The sequence below is a fragment of the Dermacentor silvarum genome, chromosome 6, assembly GCF_013339745.2.
Source record: "Dermacentor silvarum isolate Dsil-2018 chromosome 6, BIME_Dsil_1.4, whole genome shotgun sequence".
Classification (NCBI taxonomy): domain Eukaryota; kingdom Metazoa; phylum Arthropoda; class Arachnida; order Ixodida; family Ixodidae; genus Dermacentor; species Dermacentor silvarum.
The window spans coordinates 151,856,313-151,874,978 of record NC_051159.1 but is presented as its reverse complement, the minus strand read 5'-3'; the positions used below and the strand labels follow the sequence as shown (position 1 = coordinate 151,874,978).

Genomic DNA, 18,666 nt, shown 5'->3' with positions numbered 1-18,666 from the left:
AAAGTTTTCTGTTCTAATGTGTGATGCAAAGTTCGCGGGGTCGAATTCACAAAGCTCTTCGTTCGTAAGTGCTCTTTGACATTGGTGGTTCACCTTCGGTAATATTTCTAACATCACAATTGAATTGGCCCTGAATAACTATTCTAGCGTAATATATTTTTGTGAATACGGGTTCATATTTTGCTAGGCATGGTGTAAGTAAGCGCTTCCCAACAGTCATCATTTGGAGCCCCCCCTCCTTCCCCCCTATTTTGTTCACGTGCGTGTGCAGACAGGTGCATGAAACATTTTCAGTCACTCGCTGCGCATGTGCTGAGCCACTTTGTAGCCTTTCACCAGCTGCAGTGTTCCACTTCGAGCCACGGAAAGCACAGGCCACCAAGCCCCTATCGACGATGAGTGAATCACGGCAGCCACGGACACTTCTGCGGTAAGTCGTAAACATATCGATGTTCACGAAGCGAGGCCAGGAACTAGAACATTTGGTTAAGGTAAATGCACGCGGGAACAGCTCATCCGGGCTTCATTGCCGTGGCCGACGGCCTTTGCTAATAACAGTTCGATCACAATGACAGTTCACAATGCTATCACAATGCTAATAACAGTTCTATCACAATGAGGCGTTTGTGAATGCGGGCCGTTATGCGTATGTGCAACGAAGTCGCCTTAAAACTGATTGCGGAATGGTGTTTAGTGCGGGGTAGGCTGTCAGCCTATAATTCTTTGAAAGTGATATTGAATTTGCCGCTTGATTACCACATGTGGAGGCCTAGTCGGAAGAGCGCTTGAGCGCGCTATACACATGCTCACAGGCTTTAGACTCGTTGATCCGCCTAGGAAGCACCCAATTAACGTTGTTCTCACCAAGGGCGGTGACTCGGGCTACGCGTGCTATATGTCGTAAGCTAAGGTGTCTTTTCCGTAAGAACAAAAGCATCCAGCAGATTAGCTTTGCCATATTTTTTTATTAAGCCTATTATAGTAAGCAGAACATTGCTCGGTATAGGCGGTGCAGGATAGTGTTTTTGTTTCTTATACTTTTTTGCCATTCGTGTACGACGAATATTGTTCGGCCGTGCCTTTTTCTAGCCCCCTCGTGACGAATAAGCGTTCGGCGGGCGCTGAACAGAGCGACATGCACTTCGTTCATGTGGGAGGCACTCCCCGAGATGTTGCCATGAAGGTGGTGCAAACACAGGTATGTCCGTTGACCTGAGCTTGCGCATCGATTGCCCCCAGATCGGGCTTACGGCTTGTCTTTCCTTATTTGGAAGACATCGAATAAGTGGTGTGCGTCACACATCACGCGTCATTCGCCATATACCACAGAGCGTTGACGCAACCTCGTTACACAGCGAGTGTGTTGACGCGGCTAGCTCCGTCATATAGATAAAAAATTGCGTAGCTTGCACTGGCTAGGCTAAGCACTACCAAGTCATCCCCAGCAGCTTCCGGAATTTATTTATTATTGATAGATTATTGATAAGCTATTGATTGGCTATCGATTGGCTATCTATGACTGAGTAAGCTTAAGCAGTCCCAAGCATGCTTAGCTAGACTTAGCCAGGCTCAGCTTCGCTAGTTCACAGGGGCACGTGCCATTGCGCTTGGACCCTCTCTGCACAACCGCCAGGATCGGCCCACATTTTCTGCTCGCGAATCACGGACTAACGGCTGGCTTAAACAGCTCCGCTGTTAATTTAGGCCTTCAAATAATGCTAGATAACTGTTTTGTGGCCAGTATAGCGCTAACAAACCAGCTGAATTAGTGAGCACGGGAATGGATCTTGGGGGCTGTTCAGCTTGAACATAACCAAGAACTTTTCTTGTGGGTGAACCCGCTTGCTAACTTGTCTTTTCAGTATAAAGCAGTATCACTAATGTGTGAGATAAGACGTACTGCAAGCATCAAGGAGGAGTTCTTTTTATCTGCACATACAGGAAGGGTTAGGGACAAGCTGGGTGCTGAGATTATATGCGGGGGCGATGCTGTCTTCTCATTTCATCTTCCCACACAAGCAACAGCCCTAATGGAACGTTAAGCTTGGTGACAAAGAAGGATCGGATTTCACTACAGCTGAAATTCGGGTTATAGTTGATTATTCCTGATCGTCAAATACCAGCGCGTAAAAACAAGGGACAAGAACCTCGCTGTGTATGTGTCTCTTTACGTTCGTTCCTTGCTTTTTATGCCCTGGTATTTGACGATCAGGAATCACACATAATTGAGTTCGTGTAAACATTGCACACATATAGCATAGGTATGTCGAAGCCAGCATGTTTGCGAGGGTCTAGATGGCGAATACCGGTAATAAATGTTATGTGGTCATTCATTAGGCCACGTATGCGGTAAACCTCTTTCCTCCTTCTTGCAGGAAGAAGACAACTCCTTTTATGTGTGCGACCTGCGGGAGCTGAGGAACAGAGTGCGCCTCTGGCGGCAGGAGCTACCGCGGGTGGTTCCACACTACGGTGACATATCGTTGCACGAATTTCCAGGCCTAACAGTTTTCATATACAAAAAAACATCGCATATCTACGACGTGAATGATGATGAGTGGGCGAAGCACCGGGGGATCATTCGGGTAAAACGCCGGAAGCGTTCTGCGGAAGCCGGAAGCTGGCTTCCGGAACCGGAACCGGAAGTGGAACCGGAAGCGGAAACTAAAGCGGAAGCCAGCTTCCGGTTCCGGCTTCCGGAAGCCGGACCTTGTCGTACATATACTATATATATATATATATATATATATATATATATATATATATATATATATATACATAGCCGTCTCCATGCCGACCAGAGCTACGGACTACGAGGGACAAGGCTCGGCCCTAAGGTGCTTCGCCCCTAAAAGGTCCTCAGACACTGAGCCTTGGCTCCGAAAAAAACAAAAAAAAAAACATTGAGGTTGCTTAAGCTTCGCCTTTAAGAGTGGAACGCGATAACGTTATCGGGCCCCGTTCGCATCGCATTTTTCCTTCAGTGGGCTTCAGTACAACATAGAACGCGGGAAAGCCAGCTTACAAAGACCCAGCTTACACTGATCCCCTTAAAGTCGGCTTCGCTTTTAAACAGAAATGCATAGCTAGGAATGCGTTTTTCCAGGGGCAATATAAGTCGTCTTATATTAGAATGGGAAGACCCTAGCGCCTTTTTTAATTATTTTATTAATTCTTTGCTATTGCCCCGACACGCGCGCGTGTCCGAAACGCATTAGGCAGGCGAAGTCCCAGGAGGAGGAAATAAACTTTATTGAGGCGAAGTCCCAATTTGACCTGCTGAGGATGCGAGTGCCATCTGGATAGCATTTTCGCAAGTAAACTACCCGAGCGCGCCACTGTTGGTATGGTAGAAATGTTGGAAAAGGGGTTTCTGTTTGAGTTTCCTCGTAACAGAATTATGTTTTCTCGTACATTCAAATTACAATCCATTTCTGTTTTAGTTTCCTCGTAACAGAATTATGTTTTCTCGTTCATTCAAACTACAATTCGACGCCACCATGTCTGTAGGCTGTGGTTAAGTCGTACTTTACCGTTTTTCTGACGCATTTCACTATGAGAAATTCAATTTTGTTCACCAAAACCTTCCGCCACGCGGAGGGCCTGCGCGGTCAGGGTGGTTGGGGATTATTTTCTCCGCCACGGGACGTCGACATCCACGCCGACGCCGGATTTTCTTTGACACGGGGCCCTTAACGCTGTCGCGTTAAAATATGTATATTGAGCTCCCTGGGGCTCAAATGCATTTAAGCTTTTCTTACTTCGTTTATATAATCGATAGCACCTCCCCATTTATCGCGACATTCGGCTGGATCAAATGGCGACTAAAGGGGTAAACAAAACATTCATTTAGCGGAGCACACTAGCAGAACTATATATATATAGAGTACCCATATGCATGTACATGTGCGTTTAATAGTCCAGACAAATACACTGGCACAGATCGTCACTGTTCTTCTCTTGGTGCAGACGGTTAAAGCGTTTTTTCGCGTAACGCACAAGACGATAACAGTAATAAAACGAAAAAAAAATCTCACTTGTGAAGAAACGTAATGTTAAACCCGATATTTTCTTTATTTGTTTTTCAGCGATAAAGGCTTGCACGGATCCCGTCGTCATACAAACTCTAGCATGCGAAGAAGTGAACTTCGACTGTTCAAATAAGGTGAGAGGAGGGCTGCACAATTAGAGTCCTACTTTAACGCTACCCGCCCTGGTGGCTTAATGGCTGGGACCTTGCACTGCTAAGCACGAGGCCGCGGGATCAAATCCCGGCCGTGGCGGCCACATTTCGATGGCGGCGAAATGCGAAAACGCCCGTGTACCGTGCATTGGGTGCACGTTAAAGAAGCCCAGTTGGTCAAAATTAATCCGGTGTTTCTCACTACGGCGTGCCTCACAATTGAATCAGGGTTCTTGCACGTAACATCCCAGAATTTAGTTGTTGTGGTGGTTGTTTTCTTACTTTGAGGCTGCCTGAGTCATAAAGTAACATCGTGAATTGCGGTGTAATATGGAAGCGTCAGTGCAGCGACCGTGTAGCTTCATTAACGTCAATGACAACATAATTTGATCGAGTGTTTGCGCGCACTCGCACAGACGTATTGCATAGGTATAGTACATCCACACACGGCAAATACATCATAGCCCACATTACTTTTTTTATGAACTGCGGAGATATGTTAAATGATCTTGTTGGTAGATTCCAGAACCGGGCACGAACAAGACAAAGGGCGAAACGAAGTATACTTAGACAAGCATAATTGGTGTGTCCCATCGTATGCTCTGCTCGAGCTCGTTCCCGTTATCATTTAATCTACGCGGATGTATAAATAACTATAGACTACAGCCGTAGCCTGCACATTTAAATGCAACTTTCTAGTATAAACTATTGTGTCGCCAAGAAATTGATGCTTGTCCTTATTTTGCGGAAAACTAATATTTTTTCTCCCTCTTCGACAGTGGGAAATCGAGGTGCTTGTCAACGCCGGTATTGACGTCACTCGGATTCTTTACGCCAACCCAGCCAAGCAGACATCCCATCTAGAGTTTGCCAAAAATGTTGGAGTAACTTTGATGACCTTCGACTGCGCGGAAGAACTGGAGAAGATTTCAGACAAGAAGGCCAGGTTGTATAGCGGAAGCGTGTGAAATGCAAAAAAAAAAAATGTTAGCTCGGAAGTTAGCCTGGGATGACACGTGGCAGGCGAGTTGAAAACGGAAACCTGCCTTCAAGAAGGCTAAATAAAAAATGAGGACGCTTAAGCTTCGTCTTTAAGAGCGGAACGCGATACCGTTATCGGGCCCTGTTCGCATCGTATTTTTCTTTATTATTTGTTTTCTTTTCATTATTATTCTTTATTATTTGTTTGCTGTTGCTTCGAGGCGCGCGCGTTTCCAAAATGCATTAGGCAGGCTAAGTCCTATTTTGACCTTGACTGAGCTTGATTGTGAGATTTACCGAACCAGGCGTTTTCTGGGTTTGCACCTGGAGTAGTAGAGCTATCGCTCTAAAAGGACTAATCCTTTCTTCTAGAATTAGGAATGCTTTCTTTCGGTATTCTACGTTGAAACTGCACTTCCTGATCAGCTTCACGTTTCCGCTTGTTTTAAGGTGCTCGGCACTGACGTTGTGCCGGTTTCGAGCCGCATTTTCGAATTTCCTTTCCTCAAGGCGCTATTTGCTTCCCGAAGCCATGTCAGTTGAAAATTCCGTAACTTGCAAGGCCTAATGAATTTTCAGTAGAATTTTGTCGTCAATAAGTGTGACAGTACCAGTGGGACTAGCGGTGCATGTATCGTGTGACGTCACGCTTGGCAGCGCAACACAATAGCCGATGAGCTATCGTGGTGGGTTGCAGCAACTAGCGCAAGATATTTATATTTTTGTTAATATAAAAATAATAAGCCACTTGTAAACATGCAAATATACAACCTGGAAAATTTTATAGGCTTTCCGCCATCAAAAGAAACCGAATTTGCCGAAATACTTGAAGTATAATGTAGCGCTACACAATGGCGACATTTATGCTGCCTCATTGTGTGCCCGACGATTTCACAGAAAGAATACCCCGGCTTTGTCTATAGACAAAGAATGTAATCTAATCTACCTTTACCTTCAGCTGTTAAAAAGAAGCTGACTTAACTCGAACCCAATTTCAATTTAATACTATACAACAGAAGTGACCTCTTTAGAATATCAGGGAACCGACTTGAAGATGGTCAAAAGCCTGCCAACTTACATATGAGCAGGATATTTATTTTTACTCTAGTTTGAAAATTACGATAACAAAATAAGAAAGGAAACTATCATATCTCGATATTTTATAAGAAAAATTTGCGATCAAATTATTTGAAGCATACCTGTTGAACGGTTTTAATTGCGTGAAACAAATTTCTGTTTATGTAGCACGTGTAGAACTTACAAATGTTTTTTTTTTTTTTTTTCAAGCGAAGCTTGCATTGACTCACAAGTGTCGGCGGTGACGGTGGTGTCACGCTAAAACCCTATCGAAAACCTGTCGAAAACTCGCGTCTCGTTGACTTGGTATCACCATGCTTGGTATATACCGAAATTGGCATGGAAGGGTACGAATGTATGACTAACTTGACTGATACGTCATGACATCAATAACATCACATGCTCGTCAGTTACGTTGGGATTAACGATAATAAAATCATGTGTGGCGCATACCCGCATTGGATGCGCGGGTGTGCGCCAGGGCTTTACGGGTATGAGCCGGGGACAAGAAAGAAAGACAGAAGTAATCCGACAATCAGGGTTGTTTGGTGTGTCGCGGGGAGGGAAAGGGAAGGAAAGGGGGTTGGCGCGCGATCCACCGGGCTTCCCTCGCCTCAGAGCAGTTTCGGCGCCTGGATGGGAAGGCCGTCCATGGTGCGTTCCGCCGAGGAGCAGGCTGTGTTTGAGCAACGGCGCCGCGAACTCACTCGGGAAAGGGCTCGTCGTCGACGTGCCGATTCTAGTGTGAGGGCTTTCGAAGCCCAGGCGTAACGTCAGCGAAGAGCCGCGAACCCCGAGTTGCGGGAGCGCGATGTTGAGGCCTTACGTCAGCGAAGAGCCGCCGACCCTGAGTTTAGGGCAAACGAAGCAGAACGCCTGCGACAACGTCGTCTTGCCACAAGCTTTGCTTACACCCATTTTCTCGACAGGGGGAAAGCTGCTGATATTTTTAAATAGATCTTTCGAAAAACTCTGTTAACCGAAGAAACCGCCTTAGGAAGTTTATAAAATGGACTTTATGAAAGTGTGGCTTTTATTTTGCTGCGGTTTACAAAATCGTTGTTCCATTTTTCGGGCGTCTTGCGATCTTCTTAGTATCGCTATAAATCCTCTCAAAGCTTACTCTGGCGAGAGCGCAATTTACACTTTTTACAATACATTTTGTTTTTGTGTTATTGCAAACAAATTCATCGATATATAGGTTCCACAGTTGCCGAAAAGCGGCATTAATGCCTTTCGAAAGCATTGCCGAGACGGAAATTGACCAGCACAACCTAAAGTGATGGTTACGAGCACTCGCACTGATTAGCGCCTAACGTATCTTTCTAGGCTTCTGCTAAGGATCAGAGCTCAAGGAGGCTCAATCGAATGCAAGATGGCCACAAAGTATGGATGTTCGCTAGAAGAAACCGCATCTCTGCTGCGGACTGCAAGCGATTTGGGCCAGTCTGTGGTTGGCGTTGCGTAAGTCAATGTTGATGCTATTTGCTCAATATTCCCGTTCCTTAATGCGATTGATATATTTAAGATACTTCACGCGCTTCCCGGTGTCTGACTATGCCCGGTTATAACAGTTTTCCCGCCAAAAGGGGGTAACTGTGTATGTGCCGCTCTTAAAAGAGCGAAAAAAAAAAGAAACCTTTAGAATTTATCCGGTGCTGGGCGGAATCGACCCCGCGTCATTTATATGCAGGCATGCGCCATGCGCGGAGTTCGCGGCGGCGTCGCTAGAGGGCGCAGTGTGTCCAGAGGGATGCGCCGGAGAACCAGAGAGGAACCCGGCTACATATGCGACTCGTACTTGAAGCGTTTCGGTGGTGGCAATAGGGTGTGTCGCTGCATTGGCTTAATGCTAATCGCACTAACGTCAATAATTATCGTGCAGATATGAGTTCTGGGGGAAATTTTTTCTTACTTTCATTACTTTCTTAGGGTGCTTTGCGTTAAGCAGCGTCTTTTTAGAGCCGAAGTAATGCGATATCTGACCGACTTGATATAGAGGTGTAAGAATTTGAACATTTAATGGTGTAGCATTCTTTGCCTAATCCCCACCCAGTTTGGCCTGGATGGCTGGGTATTTGTTTGGCCTCGTATGATGATCGCGCAAAACGTTTTTTTTTTAAAACTCAGTCCCCTTCCAGGATCGAACTCAGGCCTGCAGCATGGTAAGCGAGCAGATATCCCCGGCGTCACGCGAACTTTCTTTTCTTTCGTGGTATTTATTGCGATGATTAAAAATGGTGTACGTACGGGAACTACTTACAGTATTGTAAGCACCGCATAGTCATAGCTAATGACAGGACAGCCAGCAGTGCATACAAAGAAAATTACCATCATACAAAACAACAACCTCCATCGCACTATAAACTATAGGAAGAAGGTAAACACATAATAAAAAGTGGATACCAATCCGGCTGAGAGTCATCTTGAATGACATTTATGATCGGTGCCACGCTAACATTTGACAAGCGGCGCAGAATTGTACGTATCATACTTAAGTACGCACCGTCTCGTGGTAGCTGTCTTGGGCACAACTGATGGAGTGAAGAATGATGTGTGTGTATGTGTGTGTGTGTGTGTGTGTGTGTGTGTGTGTGTGTGTGTGTGTGTGTGTGTGTGTGTGTGTGTGTGTGTGTGTGTGTGTGTGTGTGTGTGTGTGTGTGCACGCGTGTGCGTGTGTTTCGCGCAAATGCTCTCGCATAGCTAAGAGAATCATCGTATATGAGTTCTGCCAGAACATTTTAACTTTTATTGCGATAGCAATTATATGGACACTCAAAAGCAGATTTCTGCCGTCGGCGTCGCCGTCGCCGTGAGGTTCCGTATGACGTCATTTGGAGAAGAAATCGTCGCCGCGCGCCGAACGCTGTATGTGCGAGTGAAAGGGCGCGAGGGGCGCGTCTTTCACGGGGAGTGAACGCATGGCGGAGAACAAACGCGCGTTCTGCGCCGTGCTCGCTTAAGGGCTGCAGAAGTAGGCGTCTCTGTTCTCCTTCACAATCACCATGTATGTAGAGCAAACGCGCCTTCTTCCGACGAGCGAGAGGCCGTGGGGGAGGGGGAAGGAAGGGAGGCGACGTTTAGCTGCGGAACGCAGTGCCTATTTATATCAGAGGCTCCGGCAACAGTCACCAACGCCGCACGCATATTGAGCGAACGCGGGCAAAACGCCGATGGCGTCGACAACAGTTCTGCGTGTTGCCGATGCTGCAGCATGTCCAAGTTTATACAGCTGATAAAGCTAATATCATTATTCCGTATAGCTCTCTACAAGTTTGCTATCGCAATTGATGCTTCGCCTTTCAGGTGAAACTGCGACAACTTTTTTCTTATACACGTTGTAGCTACTGACAACGTCAGTTCTCAGTTGAGCCTACCACGCTGGCATTTTCTGTGAAAATATTAAACATGTCGCAGTTTCGTCCGAAAGGCGAAGCATCAATTGCGATAGCAAATTAGTAGAGAGCTATTCCGAGTAGGGATAGTAGTTTTATCGGCTGCATAAACTTGGACACATTCGCTTACTAACTTAATTAACAAGTGTGGTGTCAGCGCGCACAAGAATAGATCCCACTCAATGACCACAGACAACCACTGTCAAAACGCTGGCAGCAAGCGCCGCCGCCGCAGCGAGCGAAGGTTCGTGCGGTCTATCGCTTCAACGGAAACTGAGCGGCAAATGCAAAGCGCATACAAAGGTCAGAGCCGTGTGGAGATTAGAGACGGTGCGGGCGACTGCCGAAGCCGCGCAAAGTACAAGCGCAGTTGTTGGCAGAGTAAAAGCTGCCCCCCCCTCCCTCCCGCGCTGCCTTCCCGCTTTCCTCCTTTCGCGTGGGAGATTGAGTGGCCAGTTCCCCTTGCGCCCGGTTGCAAGATACGCATTTGGTGCCGCCGCACAGCGTCGCCCCGACTCCCTCCCTCCCATATCCCCACGGCCTTTCACGCGACGGCCGTCGCGTTTGCTTTCCGCCGTGCGTTCGCTCTCCGTGATAGCGCGCGTCCCCCGCGTGCTTTCACTCGCGCATACGGCGCGCGGCGACGATTTTATCACACTTGGACTTTATACGGAACCTCACGGCGATGGCGACGGCGATGACGACGACGACGACAGAAATGCGCTTGAAGTGTCCATATATCGCAATAAAATGAACTCATACAGTGCGCAGTACCCCCGGCACGCGTGCGTCGAGCGCAGTATTGCCTCGCTCAGAAATTTGTTTGCCCGTCTATCTCAGGCAACTGTTACACTGGCACAGTGCAATAGCCTGTGAGCATCTGTTGCCATCGAGATACGCTGGTGGCCGTTGTTGGTGCTCCTATCTAAACAGTTTGCTTTAACGTTCTCTGTTATAAGACGATAAGGGCGTACAGCGGGCGCGCCACAGCAGACGCCAAACCCGAAAGCGCAGACGTGCCTAATCGCATCACTTGGCCATTCCGCCGTTGCCTCAGCCATCATCGCTGCACATCATCATCAGCCTATATTATGTCCACTGCAGGACGAAGGCCTCTCCCTGCGATCTCCAATTACCCCTGTCTGGCGCTAGCTGATTCCAACTTGCGCCTGCAAATTTCCTGGCTTCATCACTCCACCTAGTTTTCTGCCGTCCTCGACTGCGCTTCCCTTCTCTTGGTATACATTCTGTAACTCTAATGGTCCACTGGTTATCCATCCTACGCATTACATGGCCTGCCCAGCTCCATTTTTTTCTCTTAATGTCAACTAGAATATCGGCTATCCCCGTTTATTCTCTGATCCACAGCGCTATCTTCCTGTCTCTTAACGTTAGGCCTAACATTTTCCGTTCCATCGCTCTATGTGCGGTCCTTAACTTGTTCTCGAGCTTCTTTGTTAACCTCCAAGTTTCAGCCCCATATGTTAGCACCGGTAGAATGCAATGATTGTACACTTTTCTTTTCAACGACAGTGGTAACCTCCCATTCAGGATTTGGCAATGCCTGCCGTATGCACTAAAACACAATTTTATTCTTCTGTAAATTTCCTTCTCATGATCAGGGTCCCCTGTGAGTAATTGACCTAGATAAACGTACTCCTTTGCAGACTCTAGAGGTTGACTGGCGATCCTGAATTGCAAATGAGGCATTTCTCGCTCGAAGGACACTCACGTATACCCTTCTTCCTTCTATGTATATATAAGAAAGAAGGGTCCGGCCTTCATCACTCATGATGAAAGCGGGAACCCGACCGATACGCCCAAATTAAATTTTTGTTTTCCCTTTTCTACGTGCGCTTGCACTTCTTTCAATTAACTACAATTACATCAATCAAGAGAAAGGTGTTTTACATGACAGTTGATGTGCGGTTGCACCACCTAAAGCCTGACAACGCGAAGTAGGTGAATGTTGTATTCTTAGTTACTAAGGCTATATGTAGCGCCAATGGCGCCAAATGGGACGGCGTCAAGTAAGCAAGGCGTACGAATGAGACATATCTTGGGGAACAGTTTTCCTTAGCTTCGTGCATGAAACTGCCAAACATCACGCCGAGCTAGTCTGCCAAAATGAATCAGAGAAATATTAACAACCAGCCGGTCAATAAATTATTTATACGCAGTGTTTGTTTACGTTGCGGACTCCCTGGCACTTCGAAGAGACTATAGAACCTGTTTCCACGTTTCCAACCTTGTGTTCTGTGCGGAATATAGGCTGTACTCCTGCCTATATTCTGCCTATGTTCTACCTATATTTCGATTGAATATGGTCGCAATTACTTTAGCTACAACTCAAAATTCTATTTTCCAGGTTTCACGTCGGCGCCATTCATTACGATCCGGATACTTTTACGCTCGCTATCGCTCAAGCTCGAGAAGTCTTCGACATTGCTAAGGAGTTAGGAATGGAGATGAATGTGCTTGATATCGGCGGAGGATTCCCAGGAGGCATCCGAACGCGAGATTCTTTCGAGAAGGTAAAGAATTAGGACTAAACAAAGTGCATGCATTTTTCGCATTGTGTCCACGGTGTAGCTACACCAACATCTAATATCGGGAGATATCTGCCCAAAAACCTGAAACTAAATGCACTGACCTTCTCTTCTCACTGTTTTCTCAAAAAATATTTCTTATCCACTGGCACAACAGTATGTGGAGCGCTAATGTACTGGAGATATTATCTTGGGAGAGATTATATTTACACGTATAGAGAATCAACCAGCCGTCTCCTGCAATTGCAACAAGTTCTCTAAAGTAATCAATCAAAATAACTGTTAATTTTATTTGTTGAGATGGTAATTAGCAATTACCGCCATTTTCCTGATGTCTACCTTCACGAATAATCTGGCGCCAAAAAATAACTTCTTTATCTCTACTTTTATCGAAACATTTTGCATTTATCATGTCTCTTTCTTAGCATAGGATGTGGGAACAATTTGGAATATATATTCGACACACACATGTTCATATGTTGGATATGAGGGTTACGGGGCATATGTCTTTCTTTTTTCTTTTTTTCTATCAAGGCGAGAACACTCATTTCGCTAATAGAATAATTAAAAAAGTCAAATTGCAGTTATTCGTGTGCGAATCTTCAAGCCATCAAAAGTTGCGGAAGCAGTGGAAGCAGTGTTTGTCATAGCCTAGTTTAGTATATTGTATAAATTAAGTATTGCAGTTTGCCCACGGATCAATTGATCCGTGGCAAACTGACATAAACGAAAGTCTTCTACAAAAAAATTAACATGTGTCGAATGTGTTAACTTCTGATTGCTTTCAGTCACGGTAATGCTTATCCGGATCACCAGTTATGTGGAGGCAGCCGCTGAGAGGGAGCCGCGACGGCCACGATTTATTGGAGCCGGCCAGCCACGATGGTGATGGTACCAGGGAGAGGCAGGTGGATGCGACCGCCCAGGCCGGGCACCCTAGCATGTCGTATTAGCGTTCAAATGTGCACGCGGCGTTCTTTCTTAGGCGGATCTGTAGCTTATTGTCGTTCCGCTAGCATACCATATACGCTTTCATAAAGACCACATCTACAAAAAACAGTCTTAAAGGTTAGCGGGCACTTGGCTTTCAAAACTCATGCAATTTCACTGCCCAGGTATGCCAAGCCGTGAGAAACGCGCTAGACCTGCACTTCCCTGAGTCCAGCGGCATCAGCGTCATAGCCGAGCCCGGTCAGTACATGGTGACGGCGCCCTACACTCTGGCAGCCAAGGTGGTCGCCAAGCGGACCCAGCAAACCAGCATCGACGGTACGTTTTATACGCGTTCCTTGCGTGTGCAGAGGTCACGGGTTCGACTTCCGGTGGTGGCAGCGGCCATATTCTAATGGATTGGAACGCAAGAACACTAGTGTACTTCATTGCACGTTCAATAAACCCAGATGGTCAAAATTATTCTGGATCCCTCCAATATACGGGTGTCTCTAAAAGGCCATGTGTTGCCCTTGGTGCGTGATCCCCAGTCAGTCGGTCGGTCGGTCGGTCGGTCGGTCGGTCGGTCGGTCGGTCGGTCGGTCGGTCGGTCGGTCGGTCGGTCGGTCGGTCGGTCGGTCGGTCGGTCGGTCGGTCGGTCGGTCGGTCGGTCGGTCGGTCGGTCGGTCGGTCGGTCGGTCGGTCGGTCGGTCGGTCGGTCGGTCGGTCGGTCGGTCGGTCGGTCGGTCGGTCGGTCGGTCGGTCGGTCGGTCGGTCGGTCGGTCGGTCGGTCGGTCGGTCGGTCGGTCGGTCGGTCGGTCGGTCGGTCGGTCGGTCGGTCGGTCGGTCGGTCGGTCGGTCGGTCGGTCGGTCGGTCGGTCGGTCGGTCGGTCGGTCGGTCGGTCGGTCGGTCGGTCGGTCGGTCGGTCGGTCGGTCGGTCGGTCGGTCGGTCGGTCGGTCGGTCGGTCGGTCGGTCGGTCGGTCGGTCGGTCGGTCGGTCGGTCGGTCGGTCGGTCGGTCGGTCGGTCGGTCGGTCGGTCGGTCGGTCGGTCGGTCGGTCGGTCGGTCGGTCGGTCGGTCGGTCGGTCGGTCGGTCGGTCGGTCGGTCGGTCGGTCGGTCGGTCGGTCGGTCGGTCGGTCGGTCGGTCGGTCGGTCGGTCGGTCGGTCGGTCGGTCGGTCGGTCGGTCGGTCGGTCGGTCGGTCGGTCGGTCGGTCGGTCGATCGATCGATCGATCGATCGATCGATCGATCAATCAATTAATTATTACGAAGGAAAAGAGGGTTCACAAGAAAATGGGGACTCGATGTAATCAAGGTACATGTCTTGTTCGACCAATAAAGAAAGGCTTGATTTCTAGGCACCCTAGTTTCATTACTTCCATGTGTCCTCCTATACAAGCGAGGTGACTGACAGAAACGTGATGATAACTCTGTTTAAGTAATATCGAAGTTGGCATCGCTAGCCTATACAAGGCTGAGCGTATGAGACATTACTTGTACAAAACACTTTCTTCCTTTCCCATAGGTACCTTGTGTTATCGCCATGATGTGTACTTGAACGCAAGTAAGGAGAATTGCATTCCACGAGAAATGTACACCTTCCTGGACATCAGGTTACCAGCCGCTCTATGTTAGTGAGAGTAACATCAACTTTATTTCACAAACTGCTCTTTTTCCGAAATGTCGTCTCTGATAACATGTCACGTGGTGCTTTATGGTTGGTAAATTTCATGGATGCGCTGAATATGCTGAGCGAGGAGTCGCCGGAATGTGGGAGAGAGGTGTACCGAGGAGAGTGGTTCAGCTCATCTACAGGTGGGGAAGGCACGGGGGCAGAAGGTAGGAATTGCTTTTCAGGATGGGTAAACCGTATCATTTACTAACATCCAGAAGTTGCAATTACTGCAAAAGGGAGCGTTTCGCAACGTTGTTAACTTTTCGCGGTTTGAGCATACTGAGATTACTTTGTTCAGCACTTCCCGCGGCGCCAGTCACGAAATTGTATGAAGGCATTTTGATTAAGCGTTACAAAACCAGTATTATGCAAAAATATATATATATATTATTGTAGAACTGTCAAAATTAAAGTGGGAATAAGTGTCCTTGATGTACACGCTTGTACTGCTTGGCTGAATTCAATGGCCCGAACTACTTATGGTCGCCAAATGTTATGTTCTGAACTTTCATATCTGTTAAACAATTACGCCATTATAAAATCATAGCGAATTACTATTTACATATCGAAATTTTATTGTGTAATACTTCGATTATGTCTGAATTCACTTTTAATTTATTATTGTCATTGTTTCTGCCGTAATACTGTCCGCACATTTGAGTGACTACGAAGAAAACGCCTTTTATAGGAGGGCACCGACCTTCACCAAGCCTTTCGCCAGGCTTTTGGTCGGTTCCCCGCTGACATCACCGTAACGTCGACGTTAAATAAATCGAAACTTATTCTGGATCAAGAAAATACGGCGAGGGTTTAGCGAGATGACTCGTCGAGTAAGTGTGAAGGATGACTGGGTAGCCACCGCACACTTGGCAGTGCAGGTGACTGTGCCGGCGCTCTGTGTTACAAGGAGTGTTATGGCATTGTTGGTCAGTGTGAGTGCTTGTGGTTTGTCAAGTGGGGAAGCATCTTTGCGACTTAATGCACGAGAAGGAGCGGGAAAAAGAGTTTGCGTCAACTGTCACGTGTCTCGAAGTTTGGATCTACTCTATTTTCCGCGCTCTGCACGATGAGTCCTCGGCCAAATAAGCATCGTGCCGCGCAGGAGGGTTTCTCGGCATCTGTGTCTCGAGATCGAGGCACAGGTGCTGGTGTTCCGGTATCCACTTCAGGATGACGTGTAGCGCGGGGTAAAGTTTCACGTGTGATGAAAGCGTTGCTTGAATGCGGGGAGGTAAAGCGTTGTATAGCTTTATGGACCAGCAAGCATCCAGGATGCAATGTGGTGCATTACACGGCGTTGCGAAAATGCGTTACGCTGAAGTAGTAATCTTGGAAAAAGAAACGCGCCACCATCATTGTAAGAAGGGGCGATACGTAGCGCGTAATCTGTACGTAATAGAAGTATTCCTCGCTAGATTACTACTTCAGCGTAACGCATTTTCGCAAAGCCGTGTAATGCACCACAGTGTATCTATGTGCTCGCTGGTACATAAAGCTGTCTCTATAGCCATAGAGTCGCAAAAACGATGTATTCGGATCAACATCTCATCACTCATTAATGAAACAGTAACATTATTAGTAGGAGGAGGAGGAGAAGTACTCGTACTTGTTCAATTTACGAGCGCGCAAACTCATGCAGCCGCCCTACAACCGGCCCCGCAAATATTTGACGACGTTGTGGGGCGACACGTGTCATCCTTTGGACATGCTTGAGGACAGCGTGCCCTTCTTCGAGGTTTCCGTGGGCGAGTGGCTGGTCATCGACAACGTGGGCGCCTACGGAATGGTCAAAGCGAGTGGCTTCAACGGCACCGGCTTCCCACCGGTTCATTACATAACCCATGCGGAGGACGCACCGCGCGTCGCCCGTCTTCTCGAAGCATCTCCGCTCACACCAGGCTACAGTCAGCCCCTGCAGGCCATGAAAAAAGCAGTTTTTCGGGAATAACCCAAGGGTTACTGAGTCGTGCATCATGAGAGCAAGCAGTGGAGGCACCATATTCCCGTGCCGTCTTCGATGCCGCCAACAAAATTGCGTTTTCGTCTTGAGGAATTTCTGTAGCACCTGAACTCAGAATAAGAACTCCAAATCGTCGTCGCTTACTTATGATCGTATGAACCGTTGAACATAAGGAGTTCATTTTATGTACAGGCTCCTTGTAAGCCATTGTGAAGTTGTAGGTGTCCTGGTTCCCATTGAAGCACTGTACCCCAAATTTTTAGTGTATTAAAGAGAATTAAAGGTTGTCCTCCCATCAAATGGTCCGCTTCGTTTTCTGGTGCAAAAGAACCTTTGATTCAGGTGTATTTTTTTAGAGTGAAAGCTCTACTACGCCATGTCTCGCAAGGTCATTCATCGCGTGGCAATGACCTTGAGCCGCCGGAGCACAAGTGTGGCAGGTGGTACGTCACGCCACGTGATCCGCTGCGGAAAGGCGTCGCAGCTGCACTCGCTCGGAGACTCGCCGCTGCGGTACAACGTGACTAGGCGAGGATTTAACGGCTGCTTCGCCGGTACTTGGTCACTCAGGGGGTGTTCCAATTCTGGCCAGCATCGGAGACTGTCTACGTAGACAGCTAAGGAGACAGCCGAGACAGCTTTGAGGCCATGTAATGGAACGCGTTTCGAGCCGTCTGGTTGACGTATCGAAGACGCGTCTGCGACGAGACGCCGCCTCACGGCGACAAGAAAAAGTAAAAAAAAAGCACGCATTATTTCTGTATTTTAAGTCCTTGCGCCTGCGAACCTATGAAAAACACGATGTGACTTACATTAAGGGCGTGGGAAAGCACGTCTACGTTTTCTTGTCCGCAGACGACCTTCCTGTCGGCTTTCCATGCATCCTGTTCAGCCGCCATCTTGTTTGGACAGGAAAGTAGCCTGCATCGTTTCTGACTTCGCTGCTGTCTTCGTGAAGCTGTCTACTTTGCCGCCTTCGTGAGAATTGGAACGAGACTTAAGATGGCCGCTGTCCACTAAGTCGTCTACTTTGCCGTCTTAGGCGAGTATTGGAACACAGCTTAATTCAGTCTCGCCATGGATGGCGCGCCAGCTGGGTCGACTGTGCATGCGCTTCAACGCAAGCGGCAGGCTGAATCCAATCCTCCAGTAGATGGCATGCTGCGAAATATCAAGCAAAGGCAAAGGTGGTTGTTGAAACACCGGAGCAATGGGAGGCCAGATTAGCACGCTAGAGAGAAGTTTACCAAGCGTGGAAGCGTGCATTAATGAAACACTGTGTGCACTGTCTTTGCAAAACCAAGCCAAACAGACCTTTCGCTCAAGATAACTAGGTTTAGAAGATTTAAACCTCAGTCAATGTTTTTACCTTTTCTTTTCGTGTCTTTTGTTCTTTGTAATCCATAAAGCTGTATCGCCGTAGTCTAACAAGTCGCTTATAAACATATCTTCACCTCTAATCTCTCTATTCAAGTTGCAAGTCACATATTTTCACTAGCCTGCTTATACGGAAGGGAACACGCACTTTTAGTGTCTCACCAGTGTGATATTCTGTCCTGTCATACTTTGTTTAATGATTCACGTCTATATAAGTGTGTTACAGCTTAGCTAGCTTATGTGTTTTTGTCAAGAGTGTTTTCGATCAAGATGACAACCTGTTGCAAAATAAAGGAAATATAATACAGTTGCATTACTGTCTCCTCCTTTCAGCAGTGCCTTTCAATGTCACTCCAGTTCATACTGACGCCTACCCACACTAGCAGGCACTCACATTCACACTTGCGCCTGCCCACACTCACAAGTACTCACTTACGTTCATACGCACGCTCACTCACACTCACCGGCTCTCAGTCACACTCGTACACAAGTCCAGTCACTCCGCTGCCACTCCCGCCTACTCACACTGGCAAGAAC

The 18,666-nt window shown here is 47.5% G+C and overlaps 1 protein-coding gene across 1 annotated transcript in view; it reads left to right on the top strand.

Moving 5' to 3' along the window:
- The window catches only part of LOC119456972 (ornithine decarboxylase), a 17,560-nt gene extending 260 nt beyond the window's left edge, over nt 1-17,300 (top strand). Inside the window, exons 1-10 of the mRNA XM_049669629.1 lie at nt 1-430; nt 1,090-1,198; nt 2,376-2,472; nt 4,089-4,165; nt 4,963-5,129; nt 7,571-7,705; nt 12,005-12,170; nt 13,301-13,454; nt 14,643-14,747; nt 16,432-17,300. The exon at nt 1-430 is cut by the window's left edge and continues 260 nt beyond it. Of these exons, the coding sequence (XP_049525586.1) occupies nt 396-430; nt 1,090-1,198; nt 2,376-2,472; nt 4,089-4,165; nt 4,963-5,129; nt 7,571-7,705; nt 12,005-12,170; nt 13,301-13,454; nt 14,643-14,747; nt 16,432-16,505 (1,119 nt within the window). The 5' untranslated portion in view covers nt 1-395 and the 3' untranslated portion in view covers nt 16,506-17,300. The remainder of the gene's footprint in view (nt 431-1,089; nt 1,199-2,375; nt 2,473-4,088; nt 4,166-4,962; nt 5,130-7,570; nt 7,706-12,004; nt 12,171-13,300; nt 13,455-14,642; nt 14,748-16,431) is intronic.
- The last annotated feature ends 1,366 nt before the right edge of the window (nt 17,301-18,666 follow it).